Source organism: Amphibalanus amphitrite, unplaced genomic scaffold (genome assembly GCF_019059575.1).
Source record: "Amphibalanus amphitrite isolate SeventyFive unplaced genomic scaffold, NRLGWU_Aamphi_draft 001810F_arrow, whole genome shotgun sequence".
In the NCBI taxonomy this organism is placed as follows: Eukaryota; Metazoa; Arthropoda; class Thecostraca; order Balanomorpha; family Balanidae; genus Amphibalanus; species Amphibalanus amphitrite.
In genome coordinates, this window is record NW_024883303.1 from 69,389 (window position 1) to 88,952 (window position 19,564).

Sequence of the window (19,564 nt, forward strand, 5' to 3'; positions counted from 1 at the left end):
TTCCGAAGTTCGATCCACCGAGCGCTCCTCTCTGATGCCTGAAACAGAGATGCAGAGAGATGAAACAGAGACTGAGTGGACAAAGACGAAGCTATGCTAGTCTACGTACGAATGCTGGCAGATTTTTCTGGTGAATGGTCTGTTGCTGGCCGCTGGGTCAGGAAAAGGAGAAAATTATCGTGAAGTTTGGATGGAAAAAGCTTAATTTTCCGACTTGAACTGTTAGACAGGAGGGAGATAGTGCGGCGGTGGTCGAATCGGCCTTGGTATTGGTGTAGATCGCTTGGCCCTGAGCTCACTTCCCAAGGTGTTGTGTGCATCGGAAGAAAAGTGCCTTGCGCAAGCTTGCAGCTGTTTAATTGATGACTAGCCTCGATTTATCACAACCTTGAATGACAAGCCAAAAGCAGCAAAGATCTATTCATTTAATTTCGTCGCCTCTGCTCATAAAGATAAAAGGAAAGTTATATGACGTCAAACTTTCTCGATCGACAAATGAGCAACTCCAAAAAATGGTTCATGACGTCATTAATTCAAAGAATCGGCACTTTTCTTATTCTGATTGGCCAAGCGTCCGATCAGCAGAAGTTTGTGAACAGCCGAAGAACATATCGGAAATGAAAAGGCGAAACTGGCGCGAGGGATAGGTGGGTTTTGGGCATTTTATATTGAAAAATGAGATAGTAATGTGGGGGTTGGGATGAGATTCTAGCTGATTCTAGCCTAAAAATCCAGTTATTTGGGTTCAGTCGCATGAAAAATCGCTGGGCCTAGTAGTGTCTTCCTGGCTGCTTGAAACAGGGTGAGTGTTTATTGCTTTAACTTTTGCTTGACCCCACAATATGTTGTGAAATAAGTGCACTTTTGGCAATATCTGGGCCCTGTTTCATGGCACTTCTATGGCATACTGCTTAGCGCTTATAGTGGTGTATTGGGTTTCCATAGAATTTTAAGGAAACTCATGCTCACAATGCTGCCGATGCTTGACCATCAAACCTAATTTGTTTCAAACTCCCCACCAATACAGCAGCGCAGCACAGCGCATTGCAGTGTTGGGCCATGAAACAAGGCCCTGAACTGGAAGTGACTGAAGATGATGATAGTGTTTTGATAGAAAATTCCAACTTGAATAGAGTTAAATGCTTGATTCTGCTTATGAATGCATTCATCAATCTAGATCCTTAAGTGAAGTAAGAGAAGGGCTGCACACAGGCACAAAGACTGCAGTATGCATAAGCCATAAATGATTGGCCAGCAGGCCAGTAGGAGAGCTAAGTGAGAAATGAATCTGGCAATGTTGAGTGCCAATGAGTCTGTCCTGAGGGCTGTTCACAGGCCCTGTGTGTGATCGTACCGCACACAGCCTCCAAGCTCCGCCCACTGCGTCCCTACATCAGCCTTCTGTCACCGCACACAGTTATCGCTGTGGCTGGTCAGTGGTCGGGACTGGCCACAGCGGACCATCCACCGCACGCAGCCGTGACGTTAGAACCGCCTGCCCATCTCCTACCCCCACACCTGCTGCACACACCGCACGCAGCAGTGTGCGATGCCCGTGAACACCCCTCTGTAATATGACGTCAAACTTTCTCGATCGACAAATGAGCAACTCCAAAAAATGGTTTATGACGTCATTAATTCAAAGAATCGGCACTTTTCTTATTCTGATTGGCCAAGCGTCCAAGAACTGACAAGAACTGCTTTTGTTCAAGAGACCAAGAACTTGTGTGTGTTGTGACGACTTCACCGCTACTTGATCGCCTTAAGCCCGAGTACCACCATCCCTTGCCGCCGGTCACAGCCTATCTCCGATTATATATGTTGTTGTATGTTGTTGCCGACTAAACAGCCTATCTCCGATATCAGAGCAGCTTGCTTTGCACAAAAGATGGCATGTGAAGTGTAAACTGTACAACAAGCTACATACATGTAGTTGGATATATAAATGTGCATAATTGGAATTTCTTGTTTCAATAAGTTGATGGATAAACATATGAATTAGGAGTAGGACTTTTAGTGGCCACTGGCATTTCTTGCATATTTTATGGCAAGTGATGATTTCAGGGGGTGCTGTATCATTGTCATATATTGATATGAGCACAAGACAGGTTGTTTAAATGCTGGGCCTGAAACATAGCTTTATTTCCTCGATTGACTTGTATTGGTGAAGACACTTCACTGAAACATCAGACCTCATTTGGCCTGTATGAAAATCTGCATTCATTACCAGCCTACCCCTTAGCTCAGTTTGTGGAGTATTGGACTCCTGGGGGTGAGAGCCCTGGTTTGAGGTGCTCCAGCTCTCAATATTTGAGACTCCTGACAGCGGCTGGTGGGAGCAGCCGCAGTCAGTTGAAATCAGTTGAATGGGACAGCCCATGTCTGTGATGGACAGGTTAAACTTGTGTCTAAATTCTCCTGTTACCCGGAATTGTGCGATCACATGGTAGGGATCAGAGTCTACGCAAGAAGCTCGGCTTAGCGTAGGATCCGGCTCTGTGAATCTGTTCATTCAAACATCCGAGCTTAGTTTATATAGAAAGTTAACAAGTTGTGTTGTGACGACTTGGGAGGTAGCTTCTTCCTGTAAGTTTTATCTCCCTGCAAAAGCTGGTTAGTCATTTCCTCAAATTGCCATTAAATGCTCAAGGTCTATAGCATATAAACAATACACGGTGGTATGGTTGATACTTGATACGCTGTTGCTCTTGTCTCTGTCGATCGTGTATCCGAGCGAGATCACTGAACTGTAGTTGGGTTTATCAGTGGCACTCAGCTGCTCAGTCGCGGGCCGCGGTACTTCACTGCTACTGAAGCGAGTGCCACCAAACTAGCTGCCCTTCAAAGCCTATCTCCGATATCAGAGCAGCTTGCTACCCTCGATCCGAGACCTTTTGACCGGTGAGAGCATCACGTTGTCTTGCTTTATCTCATATCGGGCTTTGAGTGCACTGGGTGACCAGAACTATATTCAGCGCGCTGGTGCAGCAATTTTTAACGTAAGCAGTCATGTTCCTTGTTGTTTCTGGATGTTTTGCGTGTATTACGTCACCGGCCCATGTGTCTCCGCAGGGTGCGTCCTCCGCCTCTGAAGAGCCGGTGGTGAGGATGTTCCCTCCCATGGTGTCGGCGTCGCCGCCCCCCTCTGACGATGAACTGTCGGGCGATGACGGCGATGAGCTGGGCGTCGCTGACTCCTCGTTCGATATCACAGGTACGCTCCTCGGGATTGAGCGTGTTTGATTATAGGAGTGACCACATTGGCTTACATTGATAACGCTTTTGTAACGCTAGCCAACGCTAGCCACTTACGGCCATAGTTTTGCCCAAGCTGATAAAATCCAATCAACTTACTGAACATCCAAACTGCATAATTTGTTCGTTTATCAATGTTGTTTAGCTGTTGCCTCCATTTCTATAAATTTGTTCGTGTCGAAAACCTGTTTTGTTCCCCCAGGTTTATCTCAGAAATTGCCGGTGTGTCAGCCGCCGAACCACAAGCCGCCGGCGCCGGTCTCCAGCCGTACCTACTCCCCGGACCCGGCACGGTCGAGTCCGCCGCCGCCGGCCGTGCACCGTCTGCCCTCGGACGACTGGGGAGAGTTCAGCGGCGCCCCGGCGGGCGCAGACCCCGCCGCGCCGGTCCCGGCACCTCCCGCGGCGCCCCAGCAGTTCTCCGGGTCAGAGAGAGACGTGAACGGTACTGAAGTCTCGCTGTCTGAGGTCCGCGCGGCGACAGTGTCGGTGGATGCGTCACGAGCGACCGGTGTGAGACAAGAGCGCAGTATTTTCTCGGACAGTGAGAGTGACAGTGAGGAGGCTAACGGACCTCAGCGGGGAGGAGAGGCGAGCCCTGCTCCACCGGTGGCGGCTAGTGAGCGTGTGCAGCCCGGTCAGAGTAAGGCAGTTATCGAGGATAACGAATCTGCGAGCGAGGCGAAATTGCACCGGGAAGGAGACAGGACGGCATCCCAGACGGTGACGTTTCAGAATGGAACTGACGAGCTTTCCAAAGTGGCAGCGGGCGGCGACTCCGATAGTGACGATTTCGGTGATTTCGGTGGTTTCAGTGCAGCGACCGCGAGTGAACCAGTGACCGCGGTGAATACAGTGACAGTGGTGAATCCAGTGACCGATCAGTCACTGGCACTGGACAGTTCCGTGCCCGGTCACGGAAGTGACAGTCAGTGTGCCGCGGACACTCCCCCATCTCTAAAATCAAACTCCAGTAACGGCCGAGAGGAAACCTTCAGTACGGACATCGACTCGCGCGTCTCTAATGTTAAACCTCTCGCGGCAGATGTCGGTAGCTCTGCCGTCTCAAATGGACCAGGTAATGCTATCAATGATAGTACGGCAATGGAAGGCAGCTCAGACCGTATCCCCTCTCCGGATGATGGCGTGAAGTCCGCAGAAGCAGTCGGCTCCTCTGAAGTCGCGGAGGACCCACACGATGCCAGCCTGGTCCCCGAGACCGCGCCCTCGAGTGATTCGGGGAGCGCACCGTCTTCCCTCGGCAGCTCGCCCAAACGTGCCAAATCGCCGGATAATGCCGAAACGCGCACAAAACCAGAGAAAGCAACCGACGAGAGTGTGCCCGGGGATGACTTTGGCGATTTTGCAGCTCCCGCTGATGATTTTGGCGATTTTACTGCGCCGGCTGGTGACTCATCAGCCCCTTCTGATGAGTTCGGTGATTTTACCGCTAAAACTTGTGATGTTTCTGCGCCCGCTGAGAATTTAGGCGACTTTACCGCCCCATCTGATGTCCCCGCGCCGGATGACGATTTTAGCGATTTTACTGCGCCAACTGAGGACCGATCCGCCCCTACGGACGATTTTGGCGATTTTGCCGCACCGTCCGGTGACGCCTCAGGACCAACTGACGACTTTGGCGACTTCGCCGCGCCAGCTGACGACTTTGGCGACTTCGCCGCACCAACTGACGACTTTGGCGATTTCTCGGGCCCGGCCGCGAGCTCCGGGGCCGGCTGGCCTCCGGACGGGGTGGACGGCGGAGGAGGGTTTGCTGATTTCGGCGCGGTGTTCGCCGCCCCGTCCACTGAGGCGCCGCTGGAGGCAGAGGGTCAGCTGGCCGACCCGGCCTCGCTCAGTGACGACGATTTCGGCGACTTTGAGGACTTCCAGGCACCCGTGCCGCAAGAGCCGGCGCCGATCACTGACGAGGTATGTGTATCGGTGGGGAGACGTGCTGAAATTTTTAGAGGCTGTTTGTGATTGCTACAATGGTGTTGTGGGAATCTGAACAATGCGGCTATTGTTTAGGCTTGGTACCTACTTTTTATTGCTTTTCTATTGTTTATAGGTGGTTATTTCAACTGAATGTGTGGATTTGTGAACAAAGCTAGTATTGTTAGGCTTATATAGATGCTCGTTCCACGCTTTAAAATTCGCGTGTCATATTTTTGTGGCTGGTGACACGCTCGAGCGCTTGTTTAGCCGTTGTGTACGTCAGTTTCCCCTTTTTGGCCTAAAAAACATCCGACGTAACCGAATGTTCACCGGGGTCCTGGAAATCAATCCCAAGTCCACCTAAAACCCTCTATTCCCTAATAGGTTCTGTATGCCCCTAACGTTCCGCTGCTGTGCCATTGGTTCCGCCTGTCTCACTGGTTCCCCCTGACCCCGCCAGGCGGTGGTGTCGTCGCTGCTGGCGCGCCTGTTCCCGCTCTGTGAGGAGGACCGCGAGCCGGCCTCCATCCCGCTGGACGCCGGCGGCGTGTGGTACCAGCTGCGCGAGACGGACGCCACACCGGCTCTCCAGTACCGCTGGCCGGCCGGCCGCAGCTACACGGCACTCCTGCACGCGCTCAGAGTGGACGCCAGCAATATCATCGTGAGTGCGGGTGGGCAGAGACAGTCTGTCGAGGAAAGCGGCGAGCCAGGCTGTGGTGACAAAAGGCATGTCATTTATTGGTGGTGGATGAAATTGGGGATATGTTAACGTATTCCAGTATGACTGTGGACCTCGGGATACGAACGTGTTTGGTGATAAGAAATTATGCGACAGGACGACTCATCACTTGATGCACCCACTTCTCTTTTTTCAAGGCACTCACTCATGATATTTTTCTGAAATGATAGGTGGTTGCTTGAGTTATGTCGTCGTGCAATGGGCTGTTATGGACTGGTGTCACCAAGACGTTGATTCTCATGGTACTTACGCGTCATTACGTGTATATCGATAGTTCATTGTGCGTTCATTGGGTGGTGCCGCGCCGCGCTGCTTTCTCCGGTGAGCCAGTCGTGCTCACGGTGTGAAACTGCGCTCCTCCCACCTCACTGACACCCTTTACAGAGAACTGCCGCTCTGCCTGATAGCGGCGAAACCGTCCCACTACCGGGCGCCGATGATAGAATGGCGGGCTGGGATTGTCTGCTGGTTTAAGTCGTAGTTAACTCGGTAACTCCGTTGTCATCTATTGTGTATCCACGTGCTTGTGCAAGAGTCAGTGCGTAGTAACGGGACTTTATCATCATTGGATCATCATTTCTTACGATCTCGCCTTCCGCCGTTAGTGGCTCGCCCCAGCGGCCGTGACCCTGCCGTGTGCTCCCAGTATCCGTGGTCCCTGGCCGTCCCCGCGCGGGCGTCGCGTCTCCGCCGTGGGGTCAGATTGGCCGTGTCGTCAGCCACATCATTTGTCACTCGCGGGGTTTGATGAGAGCCGCCGCCCGGATTCCGGACCGTGATGTGGCCTGGGGTCAGCGCGGTAGGGGCAGACGTGTGGATGGCACTGGAGGAGCTAAGATTGAACGTGGAGGATTACTGGTGTTTGTGTACGAGTTTTGCACGGGAGGGATTTTTGTGTAGGCATGATTCGTATGGTCTGCTTGCTGTGGTTTCTAGCCTGTTTTTAATCGTGTGTGTCCCGGCGTTTTGCAGAATTTCGGCGGCTGGGGCGGCCGGCCGAGCCGGTTCGGCCAGCCGCTAGGGTCCGATTCGATCCTGCAGCCGGTGAGGGCGGTGCTGGAGCCGACGCCGGCAGCGCCGCCGACGCCGCCCTCCCAGCCACCGCCCCAGCAGCAGCGGCAGCAGCAGTCGGTGCAGCAGCAGCAGCCGTCACCGCCGGCCGGCAGCGAGGTACAGCGGCCTTACTAAATGATATTTGTGTATTTTCTGATAGCCCGTCGTGTTATACGCTCGTTAGATCTTTTTTGTTGGGAAAGCCAGTGGTGTAGTTTGAACACCGTAATATAGAGGTATTGCTTAAAACATCTATTCACATCATATGCTGGCATTTTTCGAAATGTGCTTTCCTGAATCGATTTGATTGAATGACCCTTTATGATCTTTCCGGATTGAATTACCCTTTATTCGCCACGGCCATAACTCCCAGCCAACAACAGGAGGCGGTGGTCTGAGATATCCCCGGTTTCCTTCCATCAGGTTCCACCGGCTGCGTTTGACTGGAACAGCGCCGGCCTGAAGAACCCGCTGGACTCGACAGGTACGTGCTATCCCTCCCTTCCCCTACCCTGTCGGGCCAGCGGCCAATGCAGACGCGGGTCGTGTCGGGTAGGTCACGGGCAGGCCAGGGGTGTTAGCTAATGCGGCCCGCCCGGCTGTGTCGGTAACGGGGCGTTCCCCTGTCGTGTCAGCGTGTCGTGCGCCGTGACTACCGATGGGGTACTGATGACACGGGGACAGAGGTCATGGGTGACAGCGTGTCACCGTGTTAAGTGTGTTAGCGCAGCAGTCCGTGATCCCTCAGTGGCGGTGGTCCTACCTGGGATGATTGGGAAATTTAATAGTGTCTAGGATTATCCCGGGGTCGACTTCGAGCATTTATTGATGGTTGAGCCACATTGTCTCGAGCCACGTGGCGAGATTTTCGTTTGGATGGATCTTTTCGCGTCATTTATCTTTCCGGGCACCTTCAAAGAAGCATAAGCCGCTCATTGAGATATTTTCAAATAGGTTCGATTGTTATCCTGCATTTAGCCATTCCAATTACCAAACAGAGGCCTCTTGCATCGAAATGCATGCTTAGGTAGATTGCAGTTCTCCGTTTTGTTTGCGCTGAATACACTCTAGAAAAACTTTACCATGACATCTGCTTAGAAATGTACCTGACAACTGTAGCTTTGAGATAGGAAGTGGATGTAAAATTGTTCACCGCCGTTGGTAAGTTTACTGCGTAGGCGCTAGGAATAAGCCAATACTATCTGGCTGGTTATTTTGGTGCAAGAGGTTTCTGGTGATGGTTGCGGCGGAATTTTCCAGGTAAGGCTTGTTTGCAATGTGGGCTGCCGCTGCGGTGAATGGGCTGCTAACTATGTGTATCTGAACTTAACGAGCTTCCAGCTCTGTTTGGCTTCAACTAATCGCTTATCGATTTCCACTGAGGATTATTTGACCGACATGCTTGTAACCGGGACTGCGGACAACCAATGCCATATTGCCAGCCATGAGACTGTTTCCTGTCTCACCTCTACCGATTACAATCATTCCGTACCGGAGAGGTCCTGAAGCACGGCCTTTATCGTTGAAGTGTTATTCCTCTGACCCCGCGGTCCCTCGAGATTTCATCGCTGGCCGAGACCATTCCGTTCATGGCAGGTTATAGCTTCTCTTTTGCGTCATATCCATGCCCGATTCCGTCCTCCGAACGGATAAAGGAATACTGTTACTGTCGACATTATTCCATGAAAGATGAAATGTGCTCATCGCCCATCTCTCGTCGCTCATGCTCTGTCGCTTCCGTCCCCTTACTAACACCATCGGTGGCCGGTGCTTAACCCCCCCCCCTCCCCCCTCCCCTGCCCACTACTAACCCCACCTTTGCTGACCCCCCGGCCTCCATCTGCCCACTACTAACCCCACCTTTGCTGACCCCTCCCCCCGCTACTAACGGCTACAGGTCCAGAGGGGTACGGCCTGCTCGGTCTGGACATGTTTGACACGGACACGCGTCCGGTGGCCGCCTCTGACTCGTTTCTATCGTGTAAGTGCGCCCGGTGGGTCTGTCCGTCTCCCGTCTGTGTTCGTGCGGCTGCTCCGAGGCTGAGAGACCGCGTGGAGCCGCCCCTGTACCGGAGACCGGCGGTGCTCCGTCTGCTTCCTGTCGTATTTCGTTCTTTGGGGATGTTTTGATGTTACATTTTTTCAGTTGGTGACGTCTGTTCTGTCTTTGGATGACGGCAGCTTTCGTTTCTGTATTATTTTGATGCATTTTCTTTCGTTCCCTTATGTTGGATTGACGACGGTTGGCATGGATGGTAATGTTCAGTCATTTTTTATCATGCCTGCCTGGAATGCCAGTGCTGCTGCTGCAACTTCCATCGCTCCACGTGATTCTATGTTTCGTTCATGTTTGTTTCCGTTGCATGTGACAAGCCTGACACCGAATCAGCGGATACGGTGTCCATCGTTTGTTGGCATCTTGCTGCACTGTTTCCACTGGGCTGGTTTTGTTTGGTCGCCTGTCTGTCCCTGAATATGGAATCGATTCGCCCATTCCGGCGATGAATATTTACTTGACTGCGGTTCAAAAAGCCGTACAGTTTGGAGTTAACAGGGAATGCGAACTGCTTAACGTCAGACTGGTGTTTTCAGTGATGTCTATCTTCTTGGGCTGTGCTCTGTTTGCTTTGTGAATGCTTTATCACAAACATTTGTGATGTTTAACTTGGCTATTTTGGTTACCGTCTTCCGTTAATTTGCATCTTGAATGCTTATTAGGCATGCCGTCACGGGTCCACGTCAAAACAGCTAGTGACTATTGAGCTAGTGACTTTTGAGCTAGTACAAAAGAGCTAGTGCTTCAAAACAGCTAGTGACAAAACAGCTAGCGCCAAAATAGCTAGTAATGCAAAATAGCTAGTGCATCAAATCAGCTAGTGACAAAACAGCTAGCGTCAATATAGCTAGTAGAGCAAAATATAGCTAGTGCTTCATTATAGCTACTGACAAAATCGCTAGCTTCGAAATAACTAATGAAGCAAAGTAGCGGATTTGTACTAAGTACGAGCAGCTATTATAGATTCTTTCCCGATGAGTCCTTAGATTCTTTCCCGACGACGAGTCCCGACCGGTAGAAGGAACAGAAGAGCACCGTTGTTTGACACAATTATTTGGAATGTTAGAAGGACAGAGCTGGACGGGATCCCTAGGACAAGCAACAAATTAGAAGCGTGGCACCGGGGAATTCAAGGCATGTTTGACTCATCACAACTATCATTATTGAGATTTTTCACCGTCATCCAAATCAAGTGGCCAGGATGTTCCACACAGAGACATTAATGCCAGATTAGTTAGACCCTCTTCTTAGACCCTACAGGGAAGGCATTATTAGCAAAACAAGAATTCATTCGGGGAGTAGGTTTCAACATCACTTTGAATGTTTGAGATGGCATATCGCGGGAAAAACATTTACAGTAATAGATATCTTGCATTTTCGAAGCGAAGTGAATGGGAAGGGAACAGAGGTCCAACGAAATAGCAATTTTGGCGATAGCTTTTTCGTCACTAGCTGTTTTGAGGCACTAGCTCTTTTGCTTCACTAGCTGCTTTAACGCTAGCTGTTTTGTCACTAGCTGTTTTTATGCACTAGCTATTTTGCTTCACTAGCTATTTTGACGCTAGCTGTTTTTTCACTAGCTGTTTTGAAGCACTAGCTGTTTTGTACTAGCTCAAAAGTCACTAGCTCAAATGTCACTAGCTATTCTGACGTGCACCCGCCGTCACGCCATTCATGCCCGCCGACCCCGGATGTTTTTCGTGCGAGTGTCTGTCGGCCGTACGGACGGAGCACCGTATCCGTAATTCATGTGGCCGGTGCATGCACGGCGGCGCCCTCAGTTGCATGTAGCTCTATGTCGTGCCGTCAGCACGTTTCGCGGTCGCCACCCGGCCGGTCCTAATTTGATGTGTCGTCGGGCAGGACGTGCGACCCCTGTCAGCTTGGGCCGGGCGGGTGACCCCTGTCAGCTGGGGCCGGGCGGGCGACCCCTGTCAAAGCTGGAGGGCGCCCCTCCTCACTGTCACTGACACTGGCACTGGCACTGGCACTGGCACTGGCACTGTCACCGTCACTGTCACCGCTGTCACTGCCACCAAATGCCAGTCCGGCTGACGGAGCCTCATGGGCATGAATTAGCCAATTGGCTGCCGTCAGAGCTGTCAGCAAACTATCGCGAACCGAATAAATGAACAGGCGACCGGGCGACAACTACATAGAATTGGTTGCTCACTTACGAAGTATCTGAATGTTGAGCTGGATTGCTGTCATATTTGATTGCTACTCACTTTTTTGGACATTTACCTCATTCATTTAGTATTTAGCATTTAGCCGCTGCGCTGCAGTATCGGTGCGTTTATGCGGCCCGCCGGCTGTTGTATTTCTCACGGCGGCGGCTCGGTGACCGTGGCAGCTGTCCCCGCTGCCCCCCCCCCCCTGCGCCGACCCGGGCGTCGGTCGCTGATGGGAGTGGCTGCATATTCAATGGGCGCGCATCGGTGCACCGTATTCCGACACCCCGGGGACGCGGGACCGGGGCCCGACCCAACACGGACGTCTGAAGGTCAATGAAATGGACCCGGAGTGAAATCGACACACCTCTGCGGTCTAATTATAGGGCTTTGGTGACAACAAGCAAACATTAAAGGAGGGGATATTCGGGGCGAATATTCATGTGCTTAGACGAAAGTCCTGTGTTGTAAACCACGTCAAAATTCCAGGTGACCTGAGCTAAGTAATTTATGGAGTTGCGCGCTCCTCTCGTTCAACTCATCCATCGTGAAATTGCCCAATTGCTGCGCCGTCCCGCGGCAGCCGCATTGAACCCACTGACCTCGAGTGGGTTAGTAAACGGTGCCATCATCGCCTATTGCGCACTCGAGGTCGATAAAAGTAGTTATCTCGGCGGCGAACTTTTCCCGCTGCTAATATTATCGCCGACTCGGTGCCGCCCCGAATGGTCAGCCGTTGGTGACTTTTTACTAAATGCATGGGACATTTCTAGGCCCTATGAAAAAAGATTGAAATTTCAGAGGCCATGGAAAGTTTATTTCATGATAGCATGTTTTTTTTAATTGTGACAAGCTCAAAGTTGTGCAATTTTTATCTACGGTTTAGGAAAAAAAACTGACTGAACTGATGGACCATATATTGTAATCTATTTCCCCTCCCCTCCCCCAATTTTTAGTATTTACAATTCACAATTCACGTACAATTTGAAGACAATTCACAATCACACTTCTTACGCTGCCTGGAGCTGCCACTGGTCGAGGCCCGGGCATAGCATACCCCATCACCGCCACCGGTGTCGGTCGCCGGCGAATCGCCGGCGGCGATGTGGCGGCGCCGCGCAGTTAGTTACCGGTGACACCGCCCGGGGCGGTACTGCCGACCGTCGCGATGGGGTCACGTCCGGAACCGTGAGGGGTGGAGCGGACGGACGGTCCGTCGTCAGCTCACCGTCCTCGGTGAAACTCTGAGCTCCTCTGCTGTGACAGACGGTGTGCTTGAAATGTCAGTTACTTTGTGTACTGGTGTTTGCGAGGCTCTCGATTACCATGACTAGTGGTGACAGAGCTGCGACACTGGGATATTTGCGCGGCTTGTCCCGCTTGGTGCCGGTGTCCCATGGTCTGGCCCGTCATTATCCCGCCTGTCCCTCGCACTGTTCCCGTCTACCTTGCTCCCCAGCTCTCTCCTTCTCCCTGTTCCTAGCCCTGTGCTCGACAGTTCTTAGTTTTTTTTTCCATCTATCGCCGCATTTGTTCCCGTTTGTCGCGGGTTATGTTCCCTTCTGTCCCCGGTTTTGTTCTGTCTGTCCGCTGCGGTGGACCCGGAGGGGGTCAGCGCGGTGCTGGCCGTTTAGAGTCGTGGCACGTCGCGCGGCTGTCGTTAGTCGCTCGTCGGGAAATATTTGGGCTGTGACCCGCCCCAAACACAGACCGTCGCCCCGGGTCGGTCACCCGCCACCACCCCCAGGCCGGCAGACACACCGGCCGGCGGTCTGGGCGGACGGCGAGCGGGTGTGTTACTCTGGCTGATGGTCTGCGGTGTCTGCAGCGCGGTGTCTGCCACCGCGCTGTCAGTGACATTGAGCCTGCCATTGTCCGCTGCAAAGCAGTTGTGCCTTCGTTTTTACGCATCGAACGTAAAATGATTGCCTTTCGAATGTTAGCCCTCTGTGACGACAAAAGAAATCTGGCTGAACTAATAGGTAATGGACGCCATGCCAGCAATGCCCTGGGATTGGTGATTGTTCACTACTGAACTGAACTGAACAATGTTTAGTTTGTTTTACAGCTACCCTGAAACAACTATGTAAGTTTGTTGTTACATAGTTGAAGAATGTTATGTAAGATTCTTGTTTGTACCTATTACCTATAAACGTTTGTCTTTGGTGTAGGTACCGTAAACCGGGGTGAGTTGATATGGGGTGGTGAGTTGATATAAATTGCTCGAAAAATGTTAAAATGTGTGCTGCTCATCCATTTGTAAACCAATTTTTAGTTTTATTTTTCTGTGAAGTGAAGCAACCAATAAGTGATGCATATAGCTGAGAAAGGCATGCATGTGGTGCAGTGCCTTCTTAACACATTACTTTTTTCAAAGTCCTTTTTTTCTTCTGATTTTGAAACTAAGGAAAAGTCCCCACCCTACAGCAAAGACGGTGGATATTCATGAAACAACATGCACTGGGAAAGAAACTACCATCAATTTACTGTTGATCCCAGGTAGTTTTGGGTTTCACCTATAACAACGCTTTTTTATAATTTTAAGAAAAGTGACAGGTGGTGAGTTGATATGCCATCAGGTGGTGAGTTGATATGCATGATAAAAGCTGATACCAGGCTGGTAGGCATGCAAATTAGCATGAAATATGGGTCTGCAGGTAAGACAAAGTCAATTAGACCAACTCTTCTCCTTTTCTTTCCCCACATCATTCCATCAACCCCAAAAGCTTTAGTTTTTTTTTCTGAATGCTTGAGACGAGGCCTGTTAGTATCACTGATGTTAGTTGTCGGACTTTCGTCCCCGTCTTGAGTTGAGATGTTAGTTTCACAACGTTTCAGCCAGTAGCTTCTCCGGCCGTAGTCAAGCCTGCCTCGATAGTGGAGTGGTTACAACCGTGGACCATCACCGGGGAAACCCGAGTTCGATTCCCGCTGACTACAGGAGCTTTCGAACTGTTTGACGCGTACGGCGCAACGCCACCAACATCCAGGTCCTTGAGGGTCAAAGAACACCTGACGAGTGACGACGGCCGGAGAGTAACTGGCCGAAACGTTATGAAACTGAATCTCAACTCAAGACGGGGACGAAGGTCCGACAACTAACATCAGTAACCCCAAAGTTTTTTTTCTGTGGACATACCTAACATGAAAAAAGGCACAGCACAGCTCCCTGTCAAGTCTCAAGATGGCTCCCTACAAGCTACAAAGGAACACTATAGAACACCTATATTACATACAGATTAAAAAAACTGTTATATTTATTCGTAGTTTCGAAAATGACAGAACTGTCATTTCTGTATGGCTAACAGCGCGGGAATTCTGATCTCGTGAAACTGATTAGTTTTCCTGCTTGGCAGTTGCCAACCGAGAATGAGAGGCAAAATGAAATGGAACAAACAATATAAAGAAATTGACTGGTGTTTAGCCCTCGCCCGTATTCGTGTTTTGCCAGCGTTTAACGTATGGGGGGGGGGGGTCCGTTGGAATCCCATCGTCGTTTGGCCCCTGGTGGAGCTAGAGCTTCGCGGAAAAAATGAGCGTGTTGCCCGAGACGCGAGGAAGCCGATGATAACCAACTTGGTCATTGGTTAACCTTCCAGGCCAGGTCAATTACCCAGAAGTCGGGAAAATAGGGGGTTATTTGAAGTTCGTAAAGCGAGTTTATTATTTTTTTGGCTGTTGCTGATCGCGAATGTCATGTTAGTTTTGCTCACAGATGTCTTCGTACATTTAGGCCAGGTCAGGTCAGGTCAGGTCAACCAGTAGGTGTCCTGCCGGCTATCCATAGGGAGTGTCAAGTGTCAGCTACCACTGACGGTGTCGTAACATGTTATGAAGGCACTAAAACTACTTCATAAATGATCAAATGCATGTTAAATTCGAAATCGGCCCGAAAAAAACTACCCTAGAAACATGTAAAACTCCAAAAAGTGAACCGAGGTCACCAAAGGTCAATGACCTGACCTGACCTTCAGGTGACCTTGACAGTTGACACCCAAAATACTGCGTGGGACCAACATCATTTACATGTTTGGACGTTACAATCACAAAAAGACTGGAAATGCGCGGATAATGTGAGCCGACTACGCCAAATCGCGATTCCGGCCAAGCATGGTCTCGAGAATCAGGTCACAAGTCAAAAACCATTTGAGTCAGAGTCATGAAATCTTTAGAACATGTGTAAAATTGATAAACTCGAGAGGTACTGAAAGTTTCGTCGTGATCGGCCGCTTTTTGCGCGAGTTATGTGCGAAAAGCCGAGGTGGTCCGTTCGCCCGCCTATAAGTGCGAGGGTTAATTTTGGCTTTTGATGCCGAATTCTGTTTTATGTCGCTTAGAATACAGTCCGAATTAGATTCGCTTCACTTCACTTCATTAATATTTTGTTGACTACCAGTGAACAAAAGCTCAGAAGTATATGTATTCTTTCATTTCAATCCATTATTTCTGTCAGAGGCATATCAACCTTGACCCGCAACTGACAATGTGTTTTAATTACAAGAAAATACACTTGTAATTCCAAAATATATTGCCTGTTTTGATACCGTTGGCTTGAGGACACGTGACTAGCCAAGTTCAGAATGTTCTAAGTAAAACTAAGTATCATAAAGCGAAAAAATGATGCTGCTAAAATCAAGCCATTTTGATCGCGCTGTGTTGGACATGATTGCGTTTTCATGAATGTGAGGTCTGCTGCCAAACTACTAGCATTTTTCTAATGGTTTCTTTCAGGATGTGTTCTCTCATCCTTTTTTTAAACACTGGCATTTTATCAACTCACCTCTGAGCTTCTTTAGCCGAGAAATTTTGAAAAATCCAAAATCATATCAACTCACCCCCTGTGGGGTGGTGAGTTGATATGAACTTTGGCGTTTTAAAAAAGGGGCTTAATATATACATTTTTTATTCATTTTTGCTGATTGCCTCCCCAAGGCATGTGCCATGAAACTGGCACAAAAAGAATTCCGTAAATGAATGTCGCTTTTAACGAAATCTAGAATAACCTCAAAATCCATATCAACTCACCCCGGTTTACGGTACTGTCGCGTTTTATTCTCCTCACAATTGACCGTTTGGAATTATCCGAACCGTTTGAGTAGCTGCGTGCGCATTCGTCAGCTTCGAGTTTATGGTTGGACGCGTCATTTGATTGTTATTGGATGCCTTTTGATGGGTCATAGGATCGCCTTTATCATGCAGCAAACCAGTCTATTTAAATCGGCTTCATATTGCGAAAGTTAACCCACGAGCCGCTGGGGGGGGGGGGGGGGGCATAAAGTTGCCCCCCTTTACGTTTTGTGACATATCTCCGAAACCTGATGAGCTACGAACGTGAAACTTGGCATAGCTTCAAATGAATACCTAGGCAATGTTTGAGGAAAGTTTGGTGGTTGTAGCACCTAAGATGACGTCACAGTGACGTCATTAAGTTTTGCCGTTTTCCGATATGGACCGTTTCTGATGACGCTGAGCATGAAACTCAACTGTAAATGAACTAGACAGCACGTGCTGTCATCCTAAAACATCTAACTACACTTCCATCTAGTTTCTGACCAATAATCGGTCCTTTATATTCGGTCCCGTATATCTGATGTATCGTGAGAAATATGAGAGTCGCAAATCTATAATTTCACTTATGACGTCACTGTGACGTCATTTCAAATGGGATCAACACCAAATTTGGACACAACCTCGGCTAGGTATTCAGGAAGATGTGTGCAAAGTTTCGCTTCTCTATCTCTTCGCGTTGCGACGATATCGTCGCAGAAGTAAAGGGGGGGGGGCAACTATATGCCCCCCCCCCAGCGGCCGGCGGGTGGCGCGGAGGCCCAGCGGCCGCCGGGTTAATAAAGTAAGCACGCTTATGTCTTACGATAACGACGTCATTATGATTATAGCGCCGGCGTTATGAACGGTTTATCTGATCGCCTTTATTGAATGGAGACTGAATGGGGCAATCGGCTCATAGCAAAACTCGATAGTCGATGGGTCTACGATACCTAACCTACACAGCTGTCTAATACCCACTGATCGAGTATGTAGTGACTTAGATATAGTAAGCTTGCAATCACGTTTTGTGCATTCCTGAAAATAAAATGTCATTACCTCAAATCCTTGCCATTTTTCACTTGTAGTTTAGATATTAGGCTAACTCACGGTGAAAATATTTCTATTTTTGTCTACCTGCATAATCCTCCGACCTCCGTCTATTATGTTTAACGGCATATGTTTAAACATGCGACCCCGTTTCTTGTATGCCCTCCCCTCCCCCTGGCGAGCTCTCTCGTGCTTGCAAGTCAGCCGACTGCGTTGGTATCCGCATGCCCGAATTCCTTATTAGAAAGCTGAAGTACGAACAAATATTGTGCGAGATGTAACACACCGCAGTACCGAAATGTAAATGTTTTTGTAAACCGTCTGCAAACTTCAAACATTTTTCCACTGTTGAGGAGCTAAAAGAGTAAGATTATCCTGTCTTCAAGCTACCGCAGTGTTTATCCGCTGTAAACCACCCACCGCCCGTCTGACGGCGATGGGTGGTCCTCGCATGCTCTCCCTCCTTTCTCTCTCTCTCTCTCTCTCTCTCTCTCTCTCTCTCTCTCTCTCTCTCTCTCTCTCTCTCTCTCTCTCTCTCTCTCTCTCTCTCTCTCTCGCTCTCTCTTTTTCTTTTGTTCTTTTTCTATCATCTTGCAATCTCCATCCTCATCTCATTTGTATCCCACGCCCTTCTCACGCCGCCCCGCGGTGACCTGCCCGGCCACCCTCTAGCTACCCCCGTGACCGTGACCGTGATCTTACTGTGACCGTGACCATGTCGTGTATCACCTCACAGGTCTGGAGCGTGAGCTGCTCTCGGCTGAGGAGCCGCCGACGCCCCGCTCCGCCGCCGCCGACTCCGTGCTCAGCCGACTGATGGCTCAGACGGCTGAGAGGCCGCTCTCCGAGGCGGCCAGCCAGGTGGTGGCGCGCATCCCCGACATCGACTTCATGCAGGCCAAGGTGCTCATGTTCCCGGTGCGGGGAGCAGACGAGTGATGTGCAGTCCGTGAGTGGGTGCGGTCTACCCTCAGAGTGATATGTGATCGTGGGGTGGTTGTTTGTTTGCTGGGTTTGGGAATGCTGGGGTGGCTGGGGGTAGCGTGCTGTGGGATGGGAAGGCAGCCCGCCGGGCGTAGTCATGTTTTATGTTATGCCATACATATCCCCCTATTCGGCTACATTCCTGTGTTGGCGGGTACGCGTGGCTCCGTGCCGGCCCCCGTGGTCATCGGTAGCTCCTGTTTGCGCCGCGCGGTGGTATTCCACCTCGGATAGTTCCCGTATATATGATTTGTTGTCTAGTCACCTCGGTCGCTGGTGTCGAGGTTGCGTTCCGTCCTGTGGGCTGTCGGTCGGCCTGTCGGGGTCGCCCTGTCGCCCTGTCGGCCGGTCTGTCAGGGTCGGCCTGTCGGGGCCGCTCGGGGTCGCCCTGTGTCGGTCTGTCGGGGTCGCCCTGTCGGTCTGTCGGGTCGCCCTGTCGGCCTGTCGGGGTCGCCCTGTCGCCCTGTCGGTCTGTCGGGTCGCCCTGTCGGTCTGTCGGGGTCGGCCTGTCGGGTCGCCCTGTCGGCCTGTCAGGTCGCCCTGTCGGTCTGTCGGGTCGCCCTGTCGGCCTGTCGGGGTCGCCCTGTCGGCCTGTCGGGCTGCTCGGGTGCCGTGCCATGCATTAGTAGCTCGGCGTGCTCCGGTCGGCCGCCGGCCGTTTTAAGTGGTGTCCTGTGTTTGCCAAGTGGCGATTGTTTGGCGGTCTGTCGCCTGCTGGGCTGGCTCGGGGCGTGGAGGGGACGGGACGGCAGTGGGCGGACCCCGTGGGGACTCGGCAGCGCCCCTGTGTGTGTTAGTGTATACAGTGCGGTCGCACCGAGTGTTACGGCGGTGTGCTGGTTCATATTGTTATACATCCATATTGCATCATACCGAATCTGACAATATATAACTGATGAGTAACAGACGTATGATTGAGTGTTTATTTCTTCAGTCATGCATCACTTCTGTGTTGCACTGAGTAGCTGACATTTTGTCCAATCGTAAGCCATGTTTGAATATCAAGCCTCGCGTCTATCAACGAAATCCTGCTCGGTAAATGCGCCTCTGCTGAGGCTTAGTTTCGTCGTTCGCACACCCAGTAATTGGCAATTACAGTGAACCGTGTTGTGTGCCGGAGCCGGCAGAATTAGCTCGCTTCTGTAATCACTGTTTGACTAATACCTACCGACTGGCGTTCTCACTGTGTGGGGAATGCGCGCGGACTGCTGATGAGGGCTGAGGATTCACGCCCGAGAAATCAAAGGCGCCAAACAAAACGATTGAGGA

The 19,564-nt window shown here is 50.7% G+C and overlaps 1 protein-coding gene across 2 annotated transcripts; it reads left to right on the forward strand.

Annotated features, from left to right (window-relative positions):
- The first annotated feature begins 612 nt into the window (after positions 1–612).
- On the forward strand, positions 613–19,206 carry LOC122375285 (mesocentin-like). 2 transcript variants are annotated; one of them, XR_006255373.1, is made up of 8 exons: positions 688–802; positions 3,073–3,214; positions 3,458–5,187; positions 5,654–5,857; positions 6,908–7,105; positions 7,412–7,472; positions 18,048–18,619; positions 18,830–19,195. XR_006255373.1 is itself a non-coding variant. In XM_043354581.1 (7 exons), the coding sequence occupies exons 2-7, from the start codon at positions 3,109–3,111 to the stop codon at positions 18,248–18,250; spliced, it is 2,502 nt and encodes an 833-aa protein (XP_043210516.1). In that variant the 5' UTR covers positions 613–802; positions 3,073–3,108; the 3' UTR covers positions 18,251–19,206. The 2 variants fall into 2 exon arrangements, 1 of the variants encoding a protein (XP_043210516.1); XM_043354581.1 differs by having other exon boundaries at positions 613–802; positions 18,048–19,206.
- Positions 19,207–19,564: the final 358 nt, after the last annotated feature.

Bases quoted from the DNA above. Each gene is read 5' to 3' on its own strand.
- LOC122375285 (XM_043354581.1), top strand. From the start codon at position 3,109: ATGTTCCCTCCCATGGTGTCGGCGTCGCCGCCCCCCTCTGACGATGAA. The intron at 5,188-5,653 runs GTATGTGTATCG...TGACCCCGCCAG, and splicing joins CGGCGCCGATCACTGACGAG to GCGGTGGTGTCGTCGCTGCT. The intron at 7,106-7,411 runs GTACAGCGGCCT...TCCTTCCATCAG, and splicing joins CACCGCCGGCCGGCAGCGAG to GTTCCACCGGCTGCGTTTGA.